General features: G+C 37.7%; 1 protein-coding gene across 2 annotated transcripts; it reads left to right on the top strand.

Annotated features, from left to right (window-relative positions):
* Window positions 1-9,622: 9,622 nt before the first annotated feature.
* Window positions 9,623-19,451, top strand: LOC119797832 (MAPK/MAK/MRK overlapping kinase-like). 2 transcript variants are annotated; one of them, XM_038307056.1, is made up of 12 exons: window positions 9,623-10,044; window positions 11,912-12,026; window positions 14,171-14,260; window positions 14,343-14,413; window positions 14,494-14,572; window positions 14,663-14,711; window positions 14,909-15,087; window positions 15,196-15,297; window positions 18,281-18,454; window positions 18,605-18,749; window positions 18,819-19,013; window positions 19,107-19,451. In XM_038307056.1, exons 1-12 carry the CDS (start codon window positions 9,789-9,791, stop codon window positions 19,224-19,226), a joined length of 1,575 nt encoding a protein of 524 aa, XP_038162984.1. In that variant the 5' UTR covers window positions 9,623-9,788; the 3' UTR covers window positions 19,227-19,451. The 2 variants fall into 2 exon arrangements, with proteins under 2 accessions (XP_038162984.1, XP_038162983.1); XM_038307055.1 differs by lacking the exon at window positions 9,623-10,044 and adding an exon at window positions 10,120-10,392.
* Window positions 19,452-22,059: the final 2,608 nt, after the last annotated feature.

The raw sequence follows: 22,059 nt of genomic DNA, 5'->3' as shown, positions 1-22,059 counted from the left end.
AAACATTTCTTAAATGAAGTGTATTTACCGTCGATATAAGCAGGTAAATAAGATGATTTCCCAATGGAATGGGTATATTTCCTCCTAAAATAAGATAATTGGATAATATGAACTTGAAATAAGACAATGCAATTGTGTTGTCCATTGGCAAAGTGTCTTACTGACCTCCCACATTCGAGAAATAATGCACATATTCTCAGAAAAAATAACCTTATTTAGATTTTTTTTTTTTTTTTTTTTGTAGTGTGGGACTTGAACTCAGACCCTCCGGGACCCAAGCACAATGATCTAACCACCAGACCACCGCACCACAGTGCTCCCCTCATTGTGACTCAAAGCTCAGCCGTCGTCCTAAGGCTCTTCCTCTCTGGTAACCCGGTTAAGTTGGATGGAGCTGTATAGGAAATGTAAAGTAAAGCATAACTATTTTATGCACTTGACATTAGATACTGGAGTCACTTTGTTTTCTTATCTCAAACACAAATGATCTCATTCATTGGAAAATGTTTTTACTTTTCTACTCAAAACAAGGGAAAATACTCTTTATTCAAGAACATTTGACTTAGTGGAACATGAATCAACTAAAATCAGCTCAGAATGTCTATATTAATCAAATCAACATTTGGTGCTAAACTCTGGTTTTCTGAAGGTGTGTTAGGTTGGAGCACAAAGAGAAGATCAGGAAAAACTAGGAAACTTTTATTAAATGTGATATGAAAAAAAAAAAAAACTAGAGGCAGGACTCAAAACGCTCGCTGGCTTACGTCTCTCCATCATACATATGAAGCTTTTACAGAATGTTAAGTCTTCACTGAAAAAAAGAATGCAACTGAGTTTTGCATTTACTTAAAGCTACAGTGTGTAATTTTCAGCGACATCTAGCGGTCAGACTGCAGACTGCAGCAACATGAACATCTTCCCCCCACCGCTTCTCCCCCCCAACAGTACGGCGAGCGTTACGGGACAAAATGTCTTCCACGACGTCCGCATCACCTACCTTCTCAAGGGATGAGGTTTGTTTACCTAGATCATTTTACAGATAGTATTTCATTAGTCTGTGTAGGGTATAGATTTCATGTAGACTTAAGATAATAAATATACCCGTTATTTTTTCTACATCGTTGTGACGTTTTGGCGATCTCGCAATCACTAGTTTGTTGGCTCTGCGCTGCCGTAGCGCAAAGATGTCTGCCTCCATGGCTGCGAGACCCGCTCCTATGTAATTATAAATAACGAATTCTAAGGCAACACAAATATTAAGGTTAAGAGGCTCGTAGATGATGATAAAATAACATAGTTATGTATAATATATTACATTACTGACTGTATATCCCTGTAATTATTACACACTGTAGCTTTAATCATATTTAGTTACTTTAACACAATTGTTGTATGTCCTACCTTGCTAACATGAAACAATTGTGTTAAAGTAACTAAATTGGAGACTTATATGCTCAGGGCACTTTATTAACATTTAACAACCTTTGTTCCCCAAAAAAACATTTTTTTAAATACTTAAAACTGAAGCACTTTATCTCATCAAAGCAGCATCAGGCTACGCATGAAGCGCAGCTGTCCTGCTTGGAAGGCATTGTGTTGAAACACAGATATGCGAAACGACAAATCTCTACACTATATACAGCACTTATCTCGCATAATAGACGGAGAGCAGATATTAAGGAAGATATTGGTGAAGCTGACTGGATGTTTGCTTTTTTAAAAGCTCAATCACAAACCATTAATACTCGAATGAAATAACTGCAGCACAAGTGGTTAATGAGGACGTACATAACCCCTGAGAAACTCAATAAACAGTCACCTGACATTCCAGATACAGGTTTTTATGATAAACTGCATCACTGAGCAGCCCAAAATCATTAATCCCTGTGGACTAAATATGTATTTCGCATGTAAAATCAGCCTTTCTTTGTCATTAAGATATGTGTGGGGTAGCCGGAGCTCCCGGAGAGAACCCACATGGAGAAGATGTGCAAACTAGGTCTCACAAGGGGATCTTCTCACTGCTAGGAACTGTGCCACAGTTTAAGCTTAGCTTTTTTTTTATTAACTTAAAAAAATAAAATAATAATAAAATTAATAAAATAAAAATTTATAAAACAATATATTAAATTAGGAGACCCTGGGCCTGCTGCTCCAGGTGTAGGGTATTTATTGAAGAGCTTACCCTGAACCAATCTTTCATGTATTGTCAGTTTCTTTAACAGTGCTTCTTTAAATAGTTTTACAATATAAGAATCTAAATGTTTCATCCCCACTAGTATGAGATAAAGCATGTTGTGTGGTTTGGCACCACACATTCTAACAACTTTGTAAAAGATATTTTTGGCCATCTTCTTAATGTTGTTCCTGACAGGAAAAAGCTCTCCCTGAACGCCGGCCCAGGTATATTTGAAGTACCTGTCTTTGACTTGATCAATAATTTCCTCAGTGATTTTCAATCTAACTGCATCCCCTTGTGAGTTTACAATTGCGAGCTTTACAAACTCCTCAATCATCTTCCTGATGTATGTTTGATTTTGTAAATCCACAATTTTTTTTTCTAAAGTTTTGGGAATAATCCATGGTTTTTGTCTCCCGAGTTCGGGTTTAGGAGGTTCCTTTAAGATGGGAGGCGGAGGGCGTTCAGGGTAACAGAATAAATCAAAACGTTCCCTAAATTCCACCATAAAAGAGGTGTTGGGACTAATATGCTTCTTTGGCCTCGGTACGTTCAAATAATTGCGTGTTGACCTGTGAAACCAATAATTCCTAATTATTATATCTTTGTTGCTGATTAGCTGTTTTTTCTCCTTGTAATTTGGGTTGAGCTTCTCTTTTTCTCTTACAACTTCCTTCCATTTTTCATGATCCAACCAGAGCGAACGAATGAAATGCCTTCTCTCCTTCTCGCTTGTGAACAAAACCTTGCGTTTTTGTTCCTCACTTGTGGAAAACTCTGATGGACCAGGCACCTGAAATGTTGGATGAAATGCTGGATTTTTTTCAGTTGTTGGACCGTTGTGGTGTCACACTGATGTCCCTGCGGGTCGAGCTTTGGGTCTGCGTCTCTGTTCTTAGACTCTTCGGTCTGGGATCCGTTAGTTTCTGGTGAGAAGGTTGATTGGAGTCTCTTGGTCACTGCTTTGATCAAAAGTTTATTAAACTGTTTGATTAAATCATGGGGAACGGAATCTGAAGCATCCATGACCTCTGAAAAGGCTTTTGGCAGCTGGTCACCCAAGATGTCGTTGACATCCTTGGCTGTGGGTGGGTTGTTTTGGGATCTTTCAGAAACCAGACAAACACAATAACTGGTTAGTTTCAAGAGCAGATTTGCTTTCAACCATTTCTTTTGTTTTTTACGGTCGAGGTGTAAAAATGTGTCCCACTCTTCCTTGGAGATTTGGATCAATATATACGGTATATCGTTTGCTATTTTTTCTTCTGGCTGAAAAACAACGTGATCTGAACTTCACCGTTCAGAGGCAAAGTTAAACTGAGACGATGCCGAAAAATGGCCTGTATTTATGTTCTGCGCGGGTCCTTGGACACGCCCATCGAACGTTGACGTCTCAAAGAAACGATTAGGTTGCACACGTGACCGACATCAAAGCATGCACGTGGGCGTGGACAGCATGGGAGGACGGTCCGTGTACCTTCAGGCAAATTTAAAAAAACGGCCAGTTTTTCGATTTCCCCGATTCTTTTTTCCAATGTATTTATTAAATGTATTACTGTTGTATTTTACCCAACTTCAAAGGGTAATAACGGCTCAAGAGGCAGGAGTATGCTCGAACGTAACTTTACTTAGCTTCACAGGCTAACAACAACCATACATCCGGGTTACCCATTCTTCCCAGAATAAACTACGGTAAGCATAGGGGGACATTCCTAGCAAAACATAACAATTCCATTATTGTGTGTTTTATTGTTGGAACATGAAACACAAAGGCTAATCAGATGCTGTAAACCAAAAGTATAGAAGCATATTTTATTTGAAGATTTTTCTCATCAAGCAAAACCAACCTTCGTATAGGATTACTGTCTGTATGTGTCTTGATTTTAGTGAACAGTACATATTTTTGAAGCTAACAGAGAAATCAAGATTTTTTTTTATTGATTTAATTTATTTATCTTCACCCACAACAAAAAACAAATACTGCCACAGGATAGAGTGACACATATATTTCCTATTTGTCATTCAAAAATTGCTAATTAAAAAGTTAAACAGTTCCTCTCTGGGCTAGAAAAACTTCTAGTTTGTAGCATCTATAGCGGCTGTTCCTCAGTGCTTCCTCTCTCATCGATGGAAATTTTTTATTACATTTTTACTAAACAACTGTTACATTTGCCATTATTGAAACTTAACACCAGATGAATGGATGGACAGATCCGTCAAAGTATTCTCAGGTGATGTTGAATCCGATAATGGATGTATTTTTAAATACAAATAAACTAATTGATGCCTGGAGAAACCTTAACTATAACGTCAGACAATACACTTGGCTTAAACCAAAAGGACTGTCAAGATCAAGAATCGATTACTGGTTAGTTACACGCTTCATTCTGGAACACCTTTCTGAAGCCAGCATCTCTTGCAGCCCTTTAAGTGATCATTGTGCGATAAACCTTCGAGTAGCCAAAAAAGACTCAAAAAACAAATTCGAGGGTTACTGGAAATTCAACTCTAGTTTACTTAAAAAGGATCAATGTTGTAAAAACATTAAGGAAATAATTGAAGATATAAAAAATAACACAAATTCAGTAACAGCAATACAAAAATGGGAATTTTTAAAATTTTCCATTAGAAAATTCTCTATTTCATACAGTAAAAAACTACAAAAAGGGCTACAAATGGAAGAAACCAAATTAATCAAAGAATTAATTTCATATTATTATAAATCTGATTGGAGTGAGGAAGATAGAACCAACATCAACACATTACAGTCTGAACTAGATCAATACTATCAAAACAAAGCAAGAGGAGCATTTATACGATTCCAGATGGATGTAAGAAGGAGAGAAAAATACATCATATTTTTTCAGCTTAGAAAAACAGGCAGGAAAAAAATTCAGTTAACAGTCTCATAATTAACGGTGAAGAATGCAAAGACAAAAAACTTATATCGGAAGAAATTAGGGAATTTTACAGCACTCTTTTTACGTCCTCATACTCCAAACAAGACTCAGAATTATTTTTTAGAGAAATCAGAAATGTTATTCATACCATAGACTCTACTTTTAAAAATATACGTGAGGAAGATTTCTGTATAGAAGAATTTGACTGTGCTTTAAAAAATGTAGCATCAGATAAAGCTGCTGAATCTGATGGCATCACTGCAATTTTTTATCAATTCTTTTGGACAGAGATAAAAATTTTGTTTTTTGATGCAGTTATTGAAAGCATTCAGAATAAAGAACCCATGACAACAACGAAGCAGGGTGTCATCACATTAATACCTAAACCAGGAAAAGATAAAAGGAACCTGAATAATCTAAGACCAATCACTCTTCTCAATTCAGATTATAAAATATTTACTTAAGTTCTTGCAGCTAGATTAAGAGTGGGCAATCTGGTTTTTTTTAAAAGGTAGAACAATCCATGATAATATTCGTCTAGCTCTGGATCTAATTCAATATACCCATTTGATTGATGATGATGGTTTTATTCTCTTTTTGGATTTCCAGAAAGATTTTGATACGGTGGAACACGCTTTTATTCTTGAAACATTTAAACACTTTGGCGAAATGTTTTTGGATATTATCAAAATGTTGTACACAGACATAATTAGCTGTGTTTCCTTAAGTGAAGGGACATGTCCAAGAATGAGCATAAAGAGAGGGATTAGGCCAGGATGTAGTGTGTCACCTCTCCTGTTCACCACAGTTACAGAACTATCATTCTCTCTCTGTTCTCCTATTCTGCAGAATCTGTTAGTTCAATCTCTAACCTTCTGCTCTCTCTGCTTTTCCTCAGAGTAGCTTTGCCTCGTCTGTTCCTGTTTGGCTGTGACGTCATCCTGGAAAGAAACATCAGCTGTGCTTTTTCCATCAACACCCTTGTTTATAGATGTTGGAGATCTGCCTGTTTTCCAGTGTGGTCCTGTTTCTCTGACCGTGACTGGCTGGATGTGCTCTCTTCATCCTCTGACATGGGAGCTGGCTCGGAGCTCGTCTGCCTGGCTGTGTGTTTCCTGGACGGGGCCGCCTTTTACAGCTGCTTTTTGTGTCTCTGCTTCTGTCTCCTTGAACCCCAGTGGGCCTCAGCAGATGGCCGCTCACACTGAGCCTGGTTCTGCTGGAGGTTTCTTCCTGTTAAAAGGGAGTTTTTCCTCTCCACTGTCGCTACAAGCATGCTTAGTGTGAGGGATTGTATTTGAGTCAATGCAATCAACTGGTTTTCCTTAGACAGAAAACTTTGTATCAATCTGACTGTATGATCTGGTTGAACTGTAAAGTGCCTTGAGATGACATGTGTTGTGAATTTGGCGCTATATAAATAAACTGAATTGAATTGAATTAAATTGAACTATCTTCATAAGAAGCTCCAATCTCCAAGGCTTGCAAATTACAGATCAGACAATTATCATAAGTCAACTAGCAGATGACACCACTCTGTTTTTAAAAAATGAAAATCAGATCCCTCTGGTCATCCAAACAGTAAATGTATTTTCCAAAGCCTCAGGATGGAATTTAAATTTTGAAAAATGTGAATTATTGAGCATCCATGAATGTTCTCATTCATTGTTGTACAACATAAAGGTCAAACTGGAGGTCAAATACCTGGGAATTTGGGTAACAAAAACTGAAAGTTGTAAAGTCAAACTAAACATTGAACATAATTCATACAAATGTAAACAGATACTTAACAACTGGTTGCAGAGAGACCTAACTCTTTATCAAAATGTATTCACCCCGCATACTCATTATCTATACCACAAAAAATTATCAAGGAAATTAATAAATTTAACTTCATCTGGAGAAACAAGCATCACTATATCAAGAAATGACATGTAGTTAAAGATTACGAAGATGGACGAATTAAAGCAATAGATTTTGAAATAATGAATGGTGTTTTAAAGCTAAAGTGGTTACAATCTTTTCTTAGAAGTAGTCATGAGATCTGGTTTGCTGTCCCCTCTCTGGTGTTTAGTAAAATCGCTGGTATTGAGTTCCTGTTGAGATGTGATTTTGAGATTCATAAATTACCCATACAACTGTCTGCGTTTCACCAGCAAGTGCTGTTAAATTGGAAATTGGCATTCAAACATAACTTTAGTCGCCATAATGTTCTTTTGTGAAATATCAGAGTTATTTTGTACCGGAAAAAGTCTGTGTTTATGGAAAACTGGATGGAGAAGGGAATCTGGTCAGTTAGTCATTTATTGGATCATAATGGCAATACATACATGTCTTATATGGCTTTTTATCTGAAAATAAATTGAATATCTTATTAAAAGAATTATCATCAGAGGAGGAGATCCACCTTCTTAATCTTTCCTTGGACAAAATTCAAAAACCAACAGCAAAAAAATTGTCATATCACCTAATTTATTTCAGCCCTCCCTTGATACAAATTAAAGAATAATGCTTACTTGGCTTTTTATTTATTTATTTATTTTTTTTATTTATTTATTGTTTTATTCATTTATCTTTCATTATAATTCTGTTATATTCGACATATGTAATTATAGATATCTTTGGATTTGGATTTTTTTTCTCTCTTTCTGAGTATATGTGTATTGTATAAACACATTGTGTAAACATCTATTTACATTGCAACTGAAAGAAAACAAATACGGTATTAAGAAAAGTGTTAGGAGGTATGATTGACTATATGATATTTTTTTATACTGTATTGGTTGATTTTGTCATTGTTACTGTTCAAATAAAGTTATTATATACATATACAAAATATTGCCGTTATTGATTAGCCTGTAGGAATGGAGGAGGATTAGGGCCACTGGAAGAAAAAAAAAAGTTAACTGATTTTAGAATTTTATTTCAGTTTAGTATGGGAAAAAAGTCAAAAATCTGACTTTTTTCCTCAGAATTCTGACTATTTTCTTAGAATTCTGACTTTAATCTAAGAATTCTGACTATTTTCTTAGAATTCTGACTTTAATCTAAGAATTCTGACTTTTTTCTCAGAATTCTGACTTTAATCTAAGAATTCTGACTTTTTTTATTGTCAGAATTCAGTAAGAATTCTGAGAAAAAGTCAGAATTCTGAGAAAAAAGACAGAATTCTGACTTTTTTTCCCATACTAAACTGAAATAAAATTTAAAAATCAGTTAACTTTTTTTTTTTCCCAGTGGCCCTAATCCTCTTCTGTATGCAGGTGGAGATTCTTATTCATACGAAAACTGAGATCAAATCTAACCAATAGCTAGATAAGCTGCATTGCCTATTGTTTCTAATTCTGTTTTAGAAAGTGCAATTCTTGCTTATTTGCTGAACAAACCGATCCAGAAAGCTGGTTCTGTGCTGAGGATCCTCTACCGGAACCCTGAGCTGATTGTCCAGAAAAGAATGCTGCATAAGCTGCTGAAGATTATAGATAATGTCACTCCTCTCCAAACCACAGTGAAGAATCAACAAAGCAAGGAACTTCTTCCAGTTCTTTTTCTTTTAATCATTCAGCTGATTGAAACGTTAATCTGTAAGTTGCACGTGTGAACCTTCTCTATGGAGAAGAAGTGATGTAACAGCTCGTCAGATTAATTATTTTCATAATTGTTGTTGTAACGTAAAAAGTACATATTTTTATTCAAAAAACATCTCTACGCTTAGTCAAAGACATAGACACCCTGTCTGTAAGAAGGAGTGCTGCCGCAAGTCATTCATTCCTGCTGCCACCAGACTCTATAATAATGCACTATAACCACAATAACTCCTGTAAAAACCACTGTGCAGCTATATTATAGTTTTTTATTTATTGATTGTGCAATATTCTGTGCAATATGCTGACTGTGCAATATATGTGACTATAATAGTCATAACACTACCTCACCGTTGCTCCTCACCTACTACACTTTAACGTAAAAGTAAATCCACCTGTATATAAGCCATCCGTATTGTACATGTGTCACCTCAAATCTCTGTGCTACCCCCTTGTATTTTTTATTTTCTTATTTTTATTTTGTTTTTCATTGTGTGTGATACATGTACACTTGCACCTTAATTCTTATTTATCTTGATATACTGTATATACCTTGATTTACTGTAAATATATTGTTTTTTCTTAATGCACCTTTTTCCTCCTTGTTTGCACCTTCTTTAATTACTATGCCAATATGTGACGAGTGAATTTCTCCGCTCTGAGATCAATAAAGCTCATCTAATCTAATCTAATCTAATTATTTTTTTCTTCAGGCTTGCATTATTTTAGGCTTTTATTTTTTAATATTGTCCTGCACTTCCGGGCCATCCGTGGAACCGTCTTCCTTTTTCAATCCTAAAAAGAAAATGGAAAAAAGAATCCGGGAAATTGAAAAAAGGAACGTTTTTTTCATTTAGTTTTTCTGGTTTTTCGTTTCTAAATTGTGTTGACAAAAACGGGGGGAAAAAAAGGCTTTGATATCCGTTTTTAAATGGAAAAACGGAAGTAGTTTCCATTTTTCAGATTAGATTTTCCGGAAAAAAAACGAATTGCCTGAAGGTATACGGACCAAAAATGAAACGGTCCACGCCTTTACTCGAAGCACTCACCATCGCCGAACAGAGTGCTTTGTACATGAAGTGTAGCGGCGTCTTGAAGCATGAAATGATTCTTTACATTCAGTGAATGAGCTGCTTCCCCGCTGTGAACTGCTCAGCTCATGGTCTGCTTTCCACCTGTTTGTGTGCATTAATGATGCACTACTCCAACTGGCTCATTGACCTGAAGAACAGAGCAAGCCTGAGAAATGCATGCAGGACAACCTCTGACACGGACTGGATCCACAGTGGGCGGATCCACAGTGTGGAGAGCCACAACATCAACCTGCAGCCTAATGAGAAAACCTCAGAGATTGTGATCACCACCCACCTCTGGAGAAAAGGTAGGGTCTCTGGGCCTGTAGAGAATAACAAAGACCTTCCCTGCAGGGAGGCGCTTTGTGTCTTTAGGATGTGATATTTCCATGTGAGGATCCACGCTGCTGCGGCGCTCAGACCTCCTGTCTGAGACCTCAGGTCAGCGCAGAGGGCGAAGGCGTGCTCCGTTACCAAGGCAACGGTAACCTGGAGCGCGGCAGCAGCGGGCTAAGCTAACGACGATTAGTCAGTTTCAGCGTCCTTTGCAAAGAAGAAAATTGACGTTTTTATAGCTTTTCTCTATTGTTGACATGTGCTTTTTAGCTATAGATATCTGGCCGACATGCGGAGGCATAAAGTGAAAGGATTGCATTGTGAGTAACAAAGTCTGACCGTTTATTTACCACAATCTATCGGCTTGTAGTTACTCTTTGAGTATCAAATTTCGTAAAATTATACATTTCGCAAATTTTATATAAATAAATAAACATATATATGTATATATATATATATATATCCACTATATATGTATGTATATATATATATGTATGTATATGTGTATATATATATATATATATATATATATATATATATATATATATATATGTATATATATATGTATGTATATATATATATATGATATATATATATATATATGATAGATGTGGCAATCCCAAGCGACAGCAACATCAAGAAGAAAGAACACGAGAAGCTTGAGAAATACCAAGGGCTGAAAGAGGAGCTAGAAAAGATGTGGAAAGTGAGAGCAGCAGTGGTGCCAGTGGTAATTGGAGCACTGGGGGCTGTGACCCCCAAACTGGGAGAGTGGCTACAGCAGATTCCAGGTAAAACATCAGAGGTCTCTGTCCAGAAGAGCGCAGTCCTAGGAACAGCTAAGATACTGCGCAGAACCCTCAAACTCCCAGGCATCTGGTAGAGGACCCGAGCTTGAGGGTGACACATACCACCCCACCAGGGGGGAGAAAACAGTTTTTTTTATGTATATATATATATATATGTATATGTATATACATATATATATATGTATGTATATGTACATATATATGTATATATATATGTATATATGTATGTATATATATATATATATATGTATATACATATATGTATGTATATATGTATATATTTGTATAGATTTTGTTTAATCAATCTCAAATCTCAAACTATGTGAAATATACAATATATAAATTATATATATATATATATATAGAGAGAGAGAGAGAGAGAGAGAGAGAGAGAGAGAGAGAGAGAGAGAGAGAGAGAGAGAGAGAGAGACAGTACTAGAGTTGAGAGGGGATGGCATCCCCCTTCTTAAAAAAAATCTTATATATGTATATATTAAATATATATCTATCTATATATGTATATATATATATATATATATATATATATATATATATATATATATATATATATATATATATATATATATATATATATATAGCAAGAAAACTCATTTGATTTTGTTTAAATTTTGATTACTGATTTTATACATATATATCCAAAAGCTTCCTTTTCACTGTCATGTCGCCAAAAAACAGAGGAGGGATTGCTGCAAAGCCTGTCTTTTTTAGATATTCACCAAATATAATTACATTATCATTGGAATATTGACTGTATTGTTTTATAATCCTGAATTAATCATATAGTAGGTGTTTGAATCTGAATCTGTCTTTTATTGGATTGTTTTTGTATCAACCAGACTAGCATGATGGTTTATTTCTCTATAACTGGATCTGCTAATCGGTGATATAGAAATAAGCTGATGCTGATTAACGGATGATGATTTCATTTCAGGAATTGGTATTAAACATTGCAACTGCAACAAGTTGCATTCTTGTTGATTGTAGTTTTTCTTTTTTGCCTTCATTGCAGGTTACAAGATAATCAAGAAAATCGGAGAGGGCACTTTTTCAGAGGTGCTGAAAACTCAGAGCACTAAAGATGGGAAGTTTTACGCGTGTAAAACAATGAAGCAAACGATTAACAGGTACAACAGTTTCACATGTGCTGCCTCTTTAGAGTCTACACACCTCTGTTACAGTTTAGTTATGGGAAAATCAGACCCAGATAAAAAAAAAAATTCAACACTTTTTCTACTTTTAAGGTGATAGCAATCAGATCTATTAGAGGGAAACTAAAAACAATGAGAAGCTAAAATAGAATGAATGTTGAAATTAACCAAAAGGTTCTCAAAACAAACTACTAGGATTTTACACCTTTAATGATTTGTTTTATATACATTTCCAGCAAACAGATTATTAAGTTGTTTTAATTAACAAATAAATCTCACATTAAAGCAGTGTTTTCCAAACTTTTCTTGCCCCCCTTTGATATAAAATGAAAGTTTTGCACCCTCCTCCTATTAATCAGTCCACTCCAGTAAACCATAATACCGTTTATTCACAAAAATACCACTTTTCAAGTATCATGAAATTCTACTTTGCATTTTTTCATTTAACAGAATCAAACATTGCCATCAATTTTTTTCATGACCCCTCAAACATTTTATTCAGGTCATTGCCACCATGACTCTGCTGCAATTACACTGAGCTACCTCTAGTTGGCGCGTCCCCCACATAGGGAACCACCGCATTAAAGTCATTTTCACCAACTACTGTAGATAATGATCCCATGCTCTGCTATGAAGTACAGAAAAGTCCTAAAAGTTTTTTTTAAAACATTGACTTCCTATTTTCTGTAAGATATTTATTATTTTTTTTAGTTTTATATAATTTTTTTTTATAAAGTTTGATTTAAACAAGAATAGAACAGAATAGAAAATCTCTTTATTGTCCCTCAATGGGGAAATTCTGGTGTTTACAGCAGCAAAAAGATAATATTAAAAATAGTCACACAAATATGGACCTTAGAAAAGTGTGTAAGAATACCAGAATAGTAAAGAGTTAAAAGATAAACCATAAAAAATGTACTGTAAAATGTTTTAATATAAATACTGCGCACCTGGAGAATAAATAACCCACATAAAGCCATGGACATTTTTACAGTAATAGAATAGCAGCAACATCAGAGATGTGCAAAATGACAGCAGCAGGTTATTTAACTGACTAAGGTAGAAACTGTTCAAACTCCGCATGAATGTAACAACTGATTGAAGTTGTTGGGAACAGTGGTGGTTCTAGAGTCTTCCAGCTGCTGGGAGGAAGGATCTGTGATAACGCTCCCTGGTGCATTTAGGGTGCAGCAGTCTGTCACTGAAGGAGCTCTCCAGTTCAGCACCAGCTTCATGCATGTGGGAGACATCATCCAACAGAGATGTTCATTTAGTTAGGATCCGTCTGTTTCCCACTTACTGCACTGAATCAAAGTAAAGTTTGATTTAAACATCAAATGCAGATGTGATATATGGAGGATAAAAAGTGCCAAAATTAAATAAATAAATACAGCATTAAATAAATAATTAAATGTGGAATTAAATAAATAAATGTGTCATTCATTAATTTAAACCACGTCACTAATATAAAGTGCCACAAATAAATAAATAAATACAGCGATAAACAATTCATTAAATGTGTAATTCATTAAATAAATAAGGAATTAAATATATAAATGTGTCATTAATTTAATAAAATACGTCTTCATTTTATAAAAAAACATATATAATTATTTCAGTGTGCATTTAATTATTTCATGGTCCTGTGTCGCAGTGCATCCAAACCATTAAAAGAATCTGTCAAACTCACCCATCAAAGTTAGGGGGCGGGGTTAACACGAATCCAGTCTCTGTAATCGATTTGCTTTGCCTTAATGTGCAGGGCGACCAATCAGGTGTTAGATAACCGCCCCCTAACTTTGATGGGTGAGTTTGACAGATTCTTTTAATGGTTTCGATGCACTGCGACACAGGACCATGAAATAATTAAATGCACACTGAAATAATTATATATATTTTTTTATAAAATTAACACATATTTTATTAAATTAATGACACATTTATATATTTAATTCCTTATTTATTTAATGAATTACACATTTAATTAATTGTTTATCGCTGTATTTATTTAATTGCGGAACTTTATATTAGTGACGTGGTTTTAATTAATGATGATTTAATGATTTAGTGATGCAGAACAGCTTACCTTTCCATAAATGGGATTTTTTTTTTTCTCCAAGTCTGGAACAGGCCAACAACCTGCGGGAAGTCCAAGCCTTAAAGATGCTGAGCCCCCATGCAAACATCATCCAGCTGCACGAGCTGATCTAGTGAGTCCAGCAGCTTCACCTCACAGGAACACATTCCTGCATGTTTGGCTTCATGTTGCACTAATTTAAACCAATGTTTCAGTGACAAAGGAACAGGGACAGTGTCTTTGATATGTGAACTGATGGAGATGAACATCTATGAACTGATACAAGGTAGGTGGACTGATGAAAAACCACCATATGTTCTAACTAGAGGTTGACGTTCAGTGCAGGATGTTGCTCTTTCCCTGCAGGAAGAAAATTCCCCCTGCCTGAGCAGACAGTCAGAAGCTACATGTACCAACTCTGCAAATCCCTGGACCACATGCACAGGTACAGCAGGAGAGAACAGAGAAAATGCCAAATGTTTTATTATGTTTCAAGTACATTTTTTTCACTTTTACTATTCCTTCATTTTGACAGCTGTGGGATCTTTCACAGAGACATAAAACCTGAAAATATTCTCATAAAAGTAAGAAACATAAACTCTAAAATAAATATAGTGGCTCTTGAAAGTCTGCACTCCCTTTGTTAGAATTTACTGAGTAAATTTGTAAATAAAGAAGCTGCAATAACCTGGATTACTGGAAAAAGTGTCCATCTAGCCAAGCCTAGATAATATTAGAGTGAGAAAAAGTTCTCTTACTTAATTTTTCTCCTGAATGGCAGCAAAACGTTTTGAAGCTCGCAGACTTCGGCTCCTGTCGAAGCGTGTTCTCCAAACCGCCTCACACGGAGTACATTTCCACGCGTTGGTACCGGGCCCCCGAGTGCCTCCTTACGGATGGATACTACAGCCTGAAGATGGACATCTGGAGCGCCGGCTGCGTCTTCTTTGAGATCATGAGGTGATTGAGGACGGCTCAGATCCTGATAACTGGAACCAGGCGGGTTAGTGACGATGGGAAAGGCTGAGGTGAAGGTAGCAGCATCAGTGTTCAAACTCTGTGTTTCAGCTTAAACCCTCTCTTCCCCGGAGCCAACGAGTTGGATCAGGTGGCCAAGATCCACAATGTGTTGGGGACACCGGATCTAAGCCTGCTACAAAAGTTCAAGCAGTGAGTTTAACTAAAGTATTCACACCCTTTGACCTTTTTTGGGGGGGAGGGTTTATCAGATTAAAACCATGAAGTTCAACTTAAAATGGGATTTCTCTCAATTCTTTTGGAAAAATGTTCAATCTCAGCCATAATGGGCGGAGAGGGACGTGTTTTCACACCGCAGCAACTAATTTAGTTAGTAATTAGGGGAAAAAAGGAATATTTGATGGGTTTTTTTGAGCAGGTCAATAGGAAGAGCTGCAAAAATTGTATTTTTGTTCTTAAGACTAAGTCTAATTATATACTCTGCATTATATTTCCAAAATAAATAAAATCTAAATATTACTGAAATATATTTTTGATCTTTTTCAAGTTGGGAAGTGGTCTTTTAAGAGAATGTTTCACAAATTTCACCAGCCTACTTGACATTTATTAAGTCTATTAAAGCAAATGGAGTGGGGGGTCTATTGGTTAGGTTGTGAGTTCCAGCCCCACTCCCACAGACTGCCCCTCTGAGTCTCTGAGCAAAAGACCCTTAACCCCCATGCTGCTCCCCGGGCGCCACACAGTGGCAGCCCACTGCTCCCCAAGGGGAGGGGTTAAATGCAGAGAGTTCATTTTTTGCCTCTGTATTCCTTGGTTTTGGATTTGGTTTCCAAGTATGAAGATGTTTCGCTTCCCATCCAGGAAGCTTTTTAAATTAAAAATCTCCAAAATAGCGTTCAGTTTGAGACTTTATAGAGTGGACTAAAAAAACATGCAAACTGAACCTGACGAGCGGGTCCGCCCCTTTGGAATGGGGGTCGTTTGGCTTCTTTGTCAGCCTGTAATACCCAATACCTGTCTATGTTTCTGAAAGGGGGGTTGTTAGAGGGAATTGTTGGCCTGGCTGAGCAGCCACAGACACACACAGACAGGTATAGGGCATTGCAGGGTAATGGGGGTATGGGGCATTGCAACAAAGAACCCAAACGACCCCATTCCAAAGGGGCGGACTCGTTCATCTGCCATTGTTGCTCTGCATTTGTGACATTGTAATGAATAAGGAGGTTTTTGGTAAAGGCTGTCTGCCTAATCTCAGAGGAAATTTTTTATTTTCAGATGTAGCTTAATATGAGACCATTGATGCTTTAAAGGAATAGTACACCCAAAACATGATTAGCCTTCATTTTCTACTCACCCCCATGCTGAACAACACTCTAGAGTACTTTTTTGATATCTCAAATGCATCTGGAGATCTGGGAGGCTTCTTGCTGTCTGCTGACATTCAAATAATGGAGGTCTATGGCGCACTTTCATCTGGTTTGGTCTGCCGCGGTTTCCGTAGACTCGTGAACTCGCAGGCGCGCGCTTTTAGGAAATCCTATACACTACTGTTTATGCTCTAAAAACATTCTAAATGACTTCGTTTCCAGTAAATTCTGGACGCTACCCACTCAGGACACTTGGAATACATTGGACGAGCAGTATGGAGGAATATTGACACGTTTTTTGTGGACTTTTATGGACCTTTCTGCCTCGGGCGCCATAGACCTCCATTATTTGAATGTCAGCAGACAGCAAGCAGCCTCCCAGATCTCCAGATGCATTTGAGATATCAAAAAAGTACTCCAGAGTGTTGTTCAGCATGGGGGTGAGTAGAAAATGAAGGCTAATCATGTTTTGGGTGTACTATTCCTTTAAGGTGAGAATGTAGCCGAGTTAAAATCTAATATCTGCCTGGTTGGTCAAGATTTCACTGACATTGTTTCGTTAGTCCTGATAAGTTTATTCCTAACAGCTGAGGATGTCCTAAAGTCTACCCCGTCCTTTGGATTGTAAAGGTTTCAGACTTCTGGTCTAAATCATTAATTGCATCTCTGGCTGGATTTTCAGGATGGTTCTCATGCTGAAAGGAGAACCTCCATTGCGGAGCTTTTTATTCCAGGATTATTTAGGATTTAGCTCGATTCATCTTCATCTGTGCAGCTTTTTGATCACAGTCGAATGAGTTTGAAATGCACCGTTGTACTGAATTGTTGCACCAGGTTTTATTTTGGGGCTTGAGAGTAAAAGGGGCTGAGTATAGCTGCTTGCTATACTTAAATTTACTTAAATCCCCTTTGTTTTGAACACGCTGACGTTTGTGGTTGTTGCCATGGGCGTAGGTTTGCATAGGGACCATAGGGACATGTCCCTACCAAAATTTTGAACCGACCTAATTGTCCCTACCAATAATTGGATGTGAGCAACATTATAATTTACAGCAGTAGTTGTTGCAGCAGTGGCTTCTTTTCCTCACGCAGCTCCTCTGCCTGGTCTCTCCTGTCCCTTTCATGTAGCAGCGCATGGAACTGTGCTGCGCTGTTTAACTCTACTCTCATTGGTTGTTCTGCCTTAAGTTCCGCCTTCTCTCTCTCTGATTGGCTGTTTTCTAGTCCGCGTGTGCTTGGAGCACAACATTGAAAATATATTCACACTAGAATGCTGCGGGGTTACTACAATAAATATTAGGCTACAAAACTAGTCCCAATTAAAAAATTGATACAGAGAGAGAATAGTAGGTAAAAATATAAGAGTGGGGTTTAACTCTGCACAATTCTATATCTTCAAAAGAAAATACTGTATTTACCTTCTCTCTTAGTCGTTCAAATGAAACCGTTTTCAAAGTGGAAAACAGTCCTAATTCCACATTCATCAGAGCCGGTGATACTTCAAACATTGATAAACAGCATCTAATGAGTGTAGAGCTTATAACATTTTTATTAATGGAGCAAAATGTTGCTTTTCTCTTTTAACAATGAATTCCTCTTATCAGTACGGATGCTCACATCGAGCATAAAAAAGGGCATGCATATTGCATAGCACCAATGACACCAGACTAATAGTGTCCCTACCAAAGTTCAAATCAAACCTACGCCCTTGGTTGTTGCAGACAAAATGCAGTGATCATTTTTACACGAGGCGCTGCAGGCTGCATACATGAGTAAATCTAACGCTGTCGTCTTTCTTCTGTCGTCAGGTCTAGAGCGATGCATTTCGACTTCACTCCGAGGAAAGGAAGCGGCATCTCCCGGCTGCTGCCTAGCTGCCCGGCTCCGGCTCTGTCGTTGCTTTATCAGATGCTCGCCTACGATCCAGATGAACGCATCAGTGCAGAAACAGCCCTGAGGCACACTTACTTTAGGGAAATCAGGTGAAGCGCTTTTTTAGAAGAGATGGGGAGAAAAAAAAAAAAACTTTCTGCATCTCTGAAGCTTTAAAACAGACAGACAATCTGTCATTGTTCAGACTTGTTAAGATTTGATCGATTTTGAGAAGAAATCTGGTTGTTTTCTTGATGTAGGATGGGAGACAAGAATTCAGACACTCTTCAGAGAGTTTCTGAGAATTTGGTGGGGACGCAAAGATCGTCTCAGCCAGTCTGGCGACCGCCCAGACCGGGCAAACAACTGAGAGGAAGACACTCCAGATTGACACCTTTAATAAACGTAAGTGAAAACTCTGCAGGTCAACCTGACAAATGGCTGAAGACCGCTTAAAGCTTGGCTTCTCCTCAGCACAACATGAAGCGAGCAGGAGACCCGCTCAGCCGGACGAACGCCCCCCATCCAGTGGAGCAACCCAGGACCAACATGGCCGCTCACGGACCCCAGCTGTCATTCCCATTCTGCACCATGCCTGCAATAAGCCGCGCCCACAGAGGAACGCTGCCACCCATCATGCCAAAAAAGTGCCAGTCACAGGAGCTCAAGGCAAGTCCTGCATCTATGGATGACCGTTTCTCTTAAATGAAACGCCATTAAACAAGAGATCAGTGTTTAGGTTTGACTTCCATGTCTCCACAGCCCCAGGAGGAGCCGTCTAGCACAGCCTTGAAGACCTTCTGCCTCCCACCTATAGAGAAGAAACCTGAGAGCAGCAAATGCACAATAATGGGATCAAACCGGACAGACATGAAGAACTGAGTCTGGAAAACGTGGAAAAACGTCTCAAACAGCCGAGTTGGAAAAAACAAAAGCAACAAACGACCATAAAAACTGCTAATCTGCTCAATAAATGTCAAGAGACGAAAGTACCACAATGAAAACCTGAAGCAGCAGTCAATTATTAAAATGCTGTGGAAAAATTTTTCCACCTGATTTGTTTTTGCTTTGTTGAATGTTTAAGATTAAACTCATTTTAATTATGAATTAATTGAGGTGGTAATTTGGCCCAAAGTGGAAAAGTAAACAACCCCTGAATCTATGGAGAAGAACAGCCGCTAATGAGTCTGGCCCACTCTGCTCAGGGTTATCCTGCATGAGCCCAGTGTAATCAAGTGGATTTTAGCTCAGACTTGGACTAGGCCAATCCAAAAAAATCTGTTGTTTCAGATCACTCCTGCTTGATAAACCAGGTTTGTTTCTCATGGTACAGAATATTTTTCTCATATTTGTTTTTATTTTTGTTAAATGTGAGCCAGACCTTTGTGCAGGGGTGATTTAGGAAATGTGGGGCCCTAGGCAAAGACAGGCAGGGGGCCCTTCTGAATCTAGAAGACAACACATAAACAGCCCCATTCTACAGATAGAGAAATGTTAATAGAATAGACATCTATTATCTGTTCTAGGTTGTGTCCCTCTCTTCTTGTCCCTTTTCTTCTTGTTTTCCTCTCTATGTTTTGTACTCAGCTGACTTTTCATGCTGTCTCTAAAGGAATGAAAGATTTTTTCCAAGCACTAAGCTCACTTAGCTGATTGCTCCTTCCTGTGTTTCCAAAAAGGCCAAAGTAAATAACCCAGTCCTTCTTTTCACTGTAGACAAGCCATGATCTGCTTATCTGTTCTCCATTTTTCATTTGGATGAAATAATAGCTGCATGAATCATGACAGCAGACAAGATAGAGGAGAGCAGGAGGCGGGGTTACCAATCTACTTGCTCTGGAGAGCAGAGTTCGCTGCTTTTAGATGTCGTTGCCAAGGTCACATCTTGTTTTACGTACAGATCGTAATGCAGCAAAAACTAATCTTTAAACTGCAATGAATAAATTAGATTGACTTTGTTAAAAGTGTCCACCTGATGTTTGAAGAAGTTTGAAGATTGCTGTGGTTCCTGGAGGGTTCTGACGCTCTGAATGAAGCTGGTCCACTACCATTTGAGACACACATCCAATCACCATAGTGGCCCATGGCAGTGGCAGCATCATGCTGTGGGGATCCTTTTCTTAAGAGAGAGCGTAGAACTTGGCTGATGAGAAGATGGAAGCAGCCAAATCCAGGTCAGCGCTGGAAGACTGATGACCTAAGAGCTTTCCAAACTGTTAGATGGGATTCCCCTTCATTGTTTTGATACTGGTGATTGAATGACATGTAATTAAGAGACTTAAGATCATTTTCACATTTCTAAAAATAATAAATAAATAAAACGGTTGTTCTTTTTCAACCACCACAGTTACACATTCTGTTGTGTTGCTCCATCACATATATAATCCAGCTCAGTTTGTGGCTGAAAATGTGCAAAAGGTTTAAATACTAAGTAAAAATACTTAAACTGTAACATGAGAGCAAGCAGCTTTAAAGGAAAATTCCGCTCATATTCAGAATTCAAACTTCTGAAAGTTCTTTAAATCTGAAATGATTCCATCCTGTTCAATAAATGATCAGTGTTTTTAATTCAGAGTAATTTCCATGTGAATGTGCTTTACTGGAGGCATCCATGTTTGTCAAAGAACACTACTGCCACCTACTGGTTAGTGACGTCACGGTGCGGTATCGGCTGTTGATCAAGTCCCAGTGCTGTATCTGGTGTTTGTCACAACGCGCTATTATCCAAGTCATCTTGAAAACATTCTTCTTCCAAATGTTGGCTACATATTACGGGTTTTTTCTCTGGCCAGAAGTTCGATGGCAAATCCTCCCTCTTCAAGTTGGCGATCCAACGACCAACCCGTCCGTGGAGGATCAGGAATCAGAAAGGTGGAATAACTCTTTTTTTCACTTTTACCCGATGTATTCCAGCATCCAGCTGCCATGCACGTGGGCATTGTCAGTTTCACTATAGCTCTGGTGAATTTCAATGGTGAAGTCCTCTGGAAATCTTCAATAATTGTTGCTGATTGCAGATGTGTCTAGTAGTTCCCATTGATTTAGCTTGTAAAGCGGGGAGAATGGCGCTAGGCTTACCGCACCGTGACGTCACTGCTGGAAGATGGCAGGAGGGAGGGGTTACTATATTTGGGGAAAAATGGCCGCTCCCAGAGGCTCTGATCGCAAAGAAAATTATTTTTTTTTAAATCAACGCCAAATTCATTAAATCATAATGATCCATTGTTGATCGGACTTCCCCTTTAAAGACGTAACATATTGATCAAGCTTTAAGTAGCTGTCAGGTTCTGGAGGTTTCGGCCTCTTCTTAACAAAAAAGAGACGTCTAAACTAAACTTAGCAGAGAACGGCCTCCATTCCTCAGCTGGGATGTCGCTGAGGATATTTGGACAGGAAGACAGAAAATTTACCTCATAGCTTTATTTTTGTTTTAATTGAGGATCATTGTGGTTTCTGAATTCTAAACTGGATTTAAAAGTAAAAATAAAACAAGTTAAACCTTTGATTTCATAAGTAATAAGGGTGAAAACTAAAAACAGAAGAGGATGAAAACATAACGATGTCAGCTTAAAGGAATAGTACACCCAAAACATGATTAGCCTTCATTTTCTACTCACCCCCATGCTGAACAACACTCTGGAGTACTTTTTTGATATCTCAAATGCATCTGGAGATCTGGGAGGCTTCTTGCTGTCTGCTGACATTCAAATAATGG

This window comes from Cyprinodon tularosa, unplaced genomic scaffold, assembly GCF_016077235.1.
Source record: "Cyprinodon tularosa strain WSP-4 unplaced genomic scaffold, ASM1607723v1 ctg6, whole genome shotgun sequence".
In the NCBI taxonomy this organism is placed as follows: domain Eukaryota; kingdom Metazoa; phylum Chordata; class Actinopteri; order Cyprinodontiformes; family Cyprinodontidae; genus Cyprinodon; species Cyprinodon tularosa.
The sequence above is the reverse complement of the archived record's forward strand: the minus strand, read 5'-3'. Positions and strand labels throughout refer to the sequence as shown.

What these genes read in the sequence shown, in the direction of transcription:
- LOC119797832 (XM_038307056.1), top strand. Translation starts at nt 9,789, where the DNA reads ATGAGCTGCTTCCCCGCTGTGAACTGCTCAGCTCATGGTCTGCTTTCC. An exon ending in CTGCTACAAAAGTTCAAGCA is followed by an intron (nt 15,298 to 18,280) that starts GTGAGTTTAACT and finishes TTCTGTCGTCAG; the next exon opens with GTCTAGAGCGATGCATTTCG. An exon ending in GATTGACACCTTTAATAAAC is followed by an intron (nt 18,750 to 18,818) that starts GTAAGTGAAAAC and finishes GCTTCTCCTCAG; the next exon opens with CACAACATGAAGCGAGCAGG.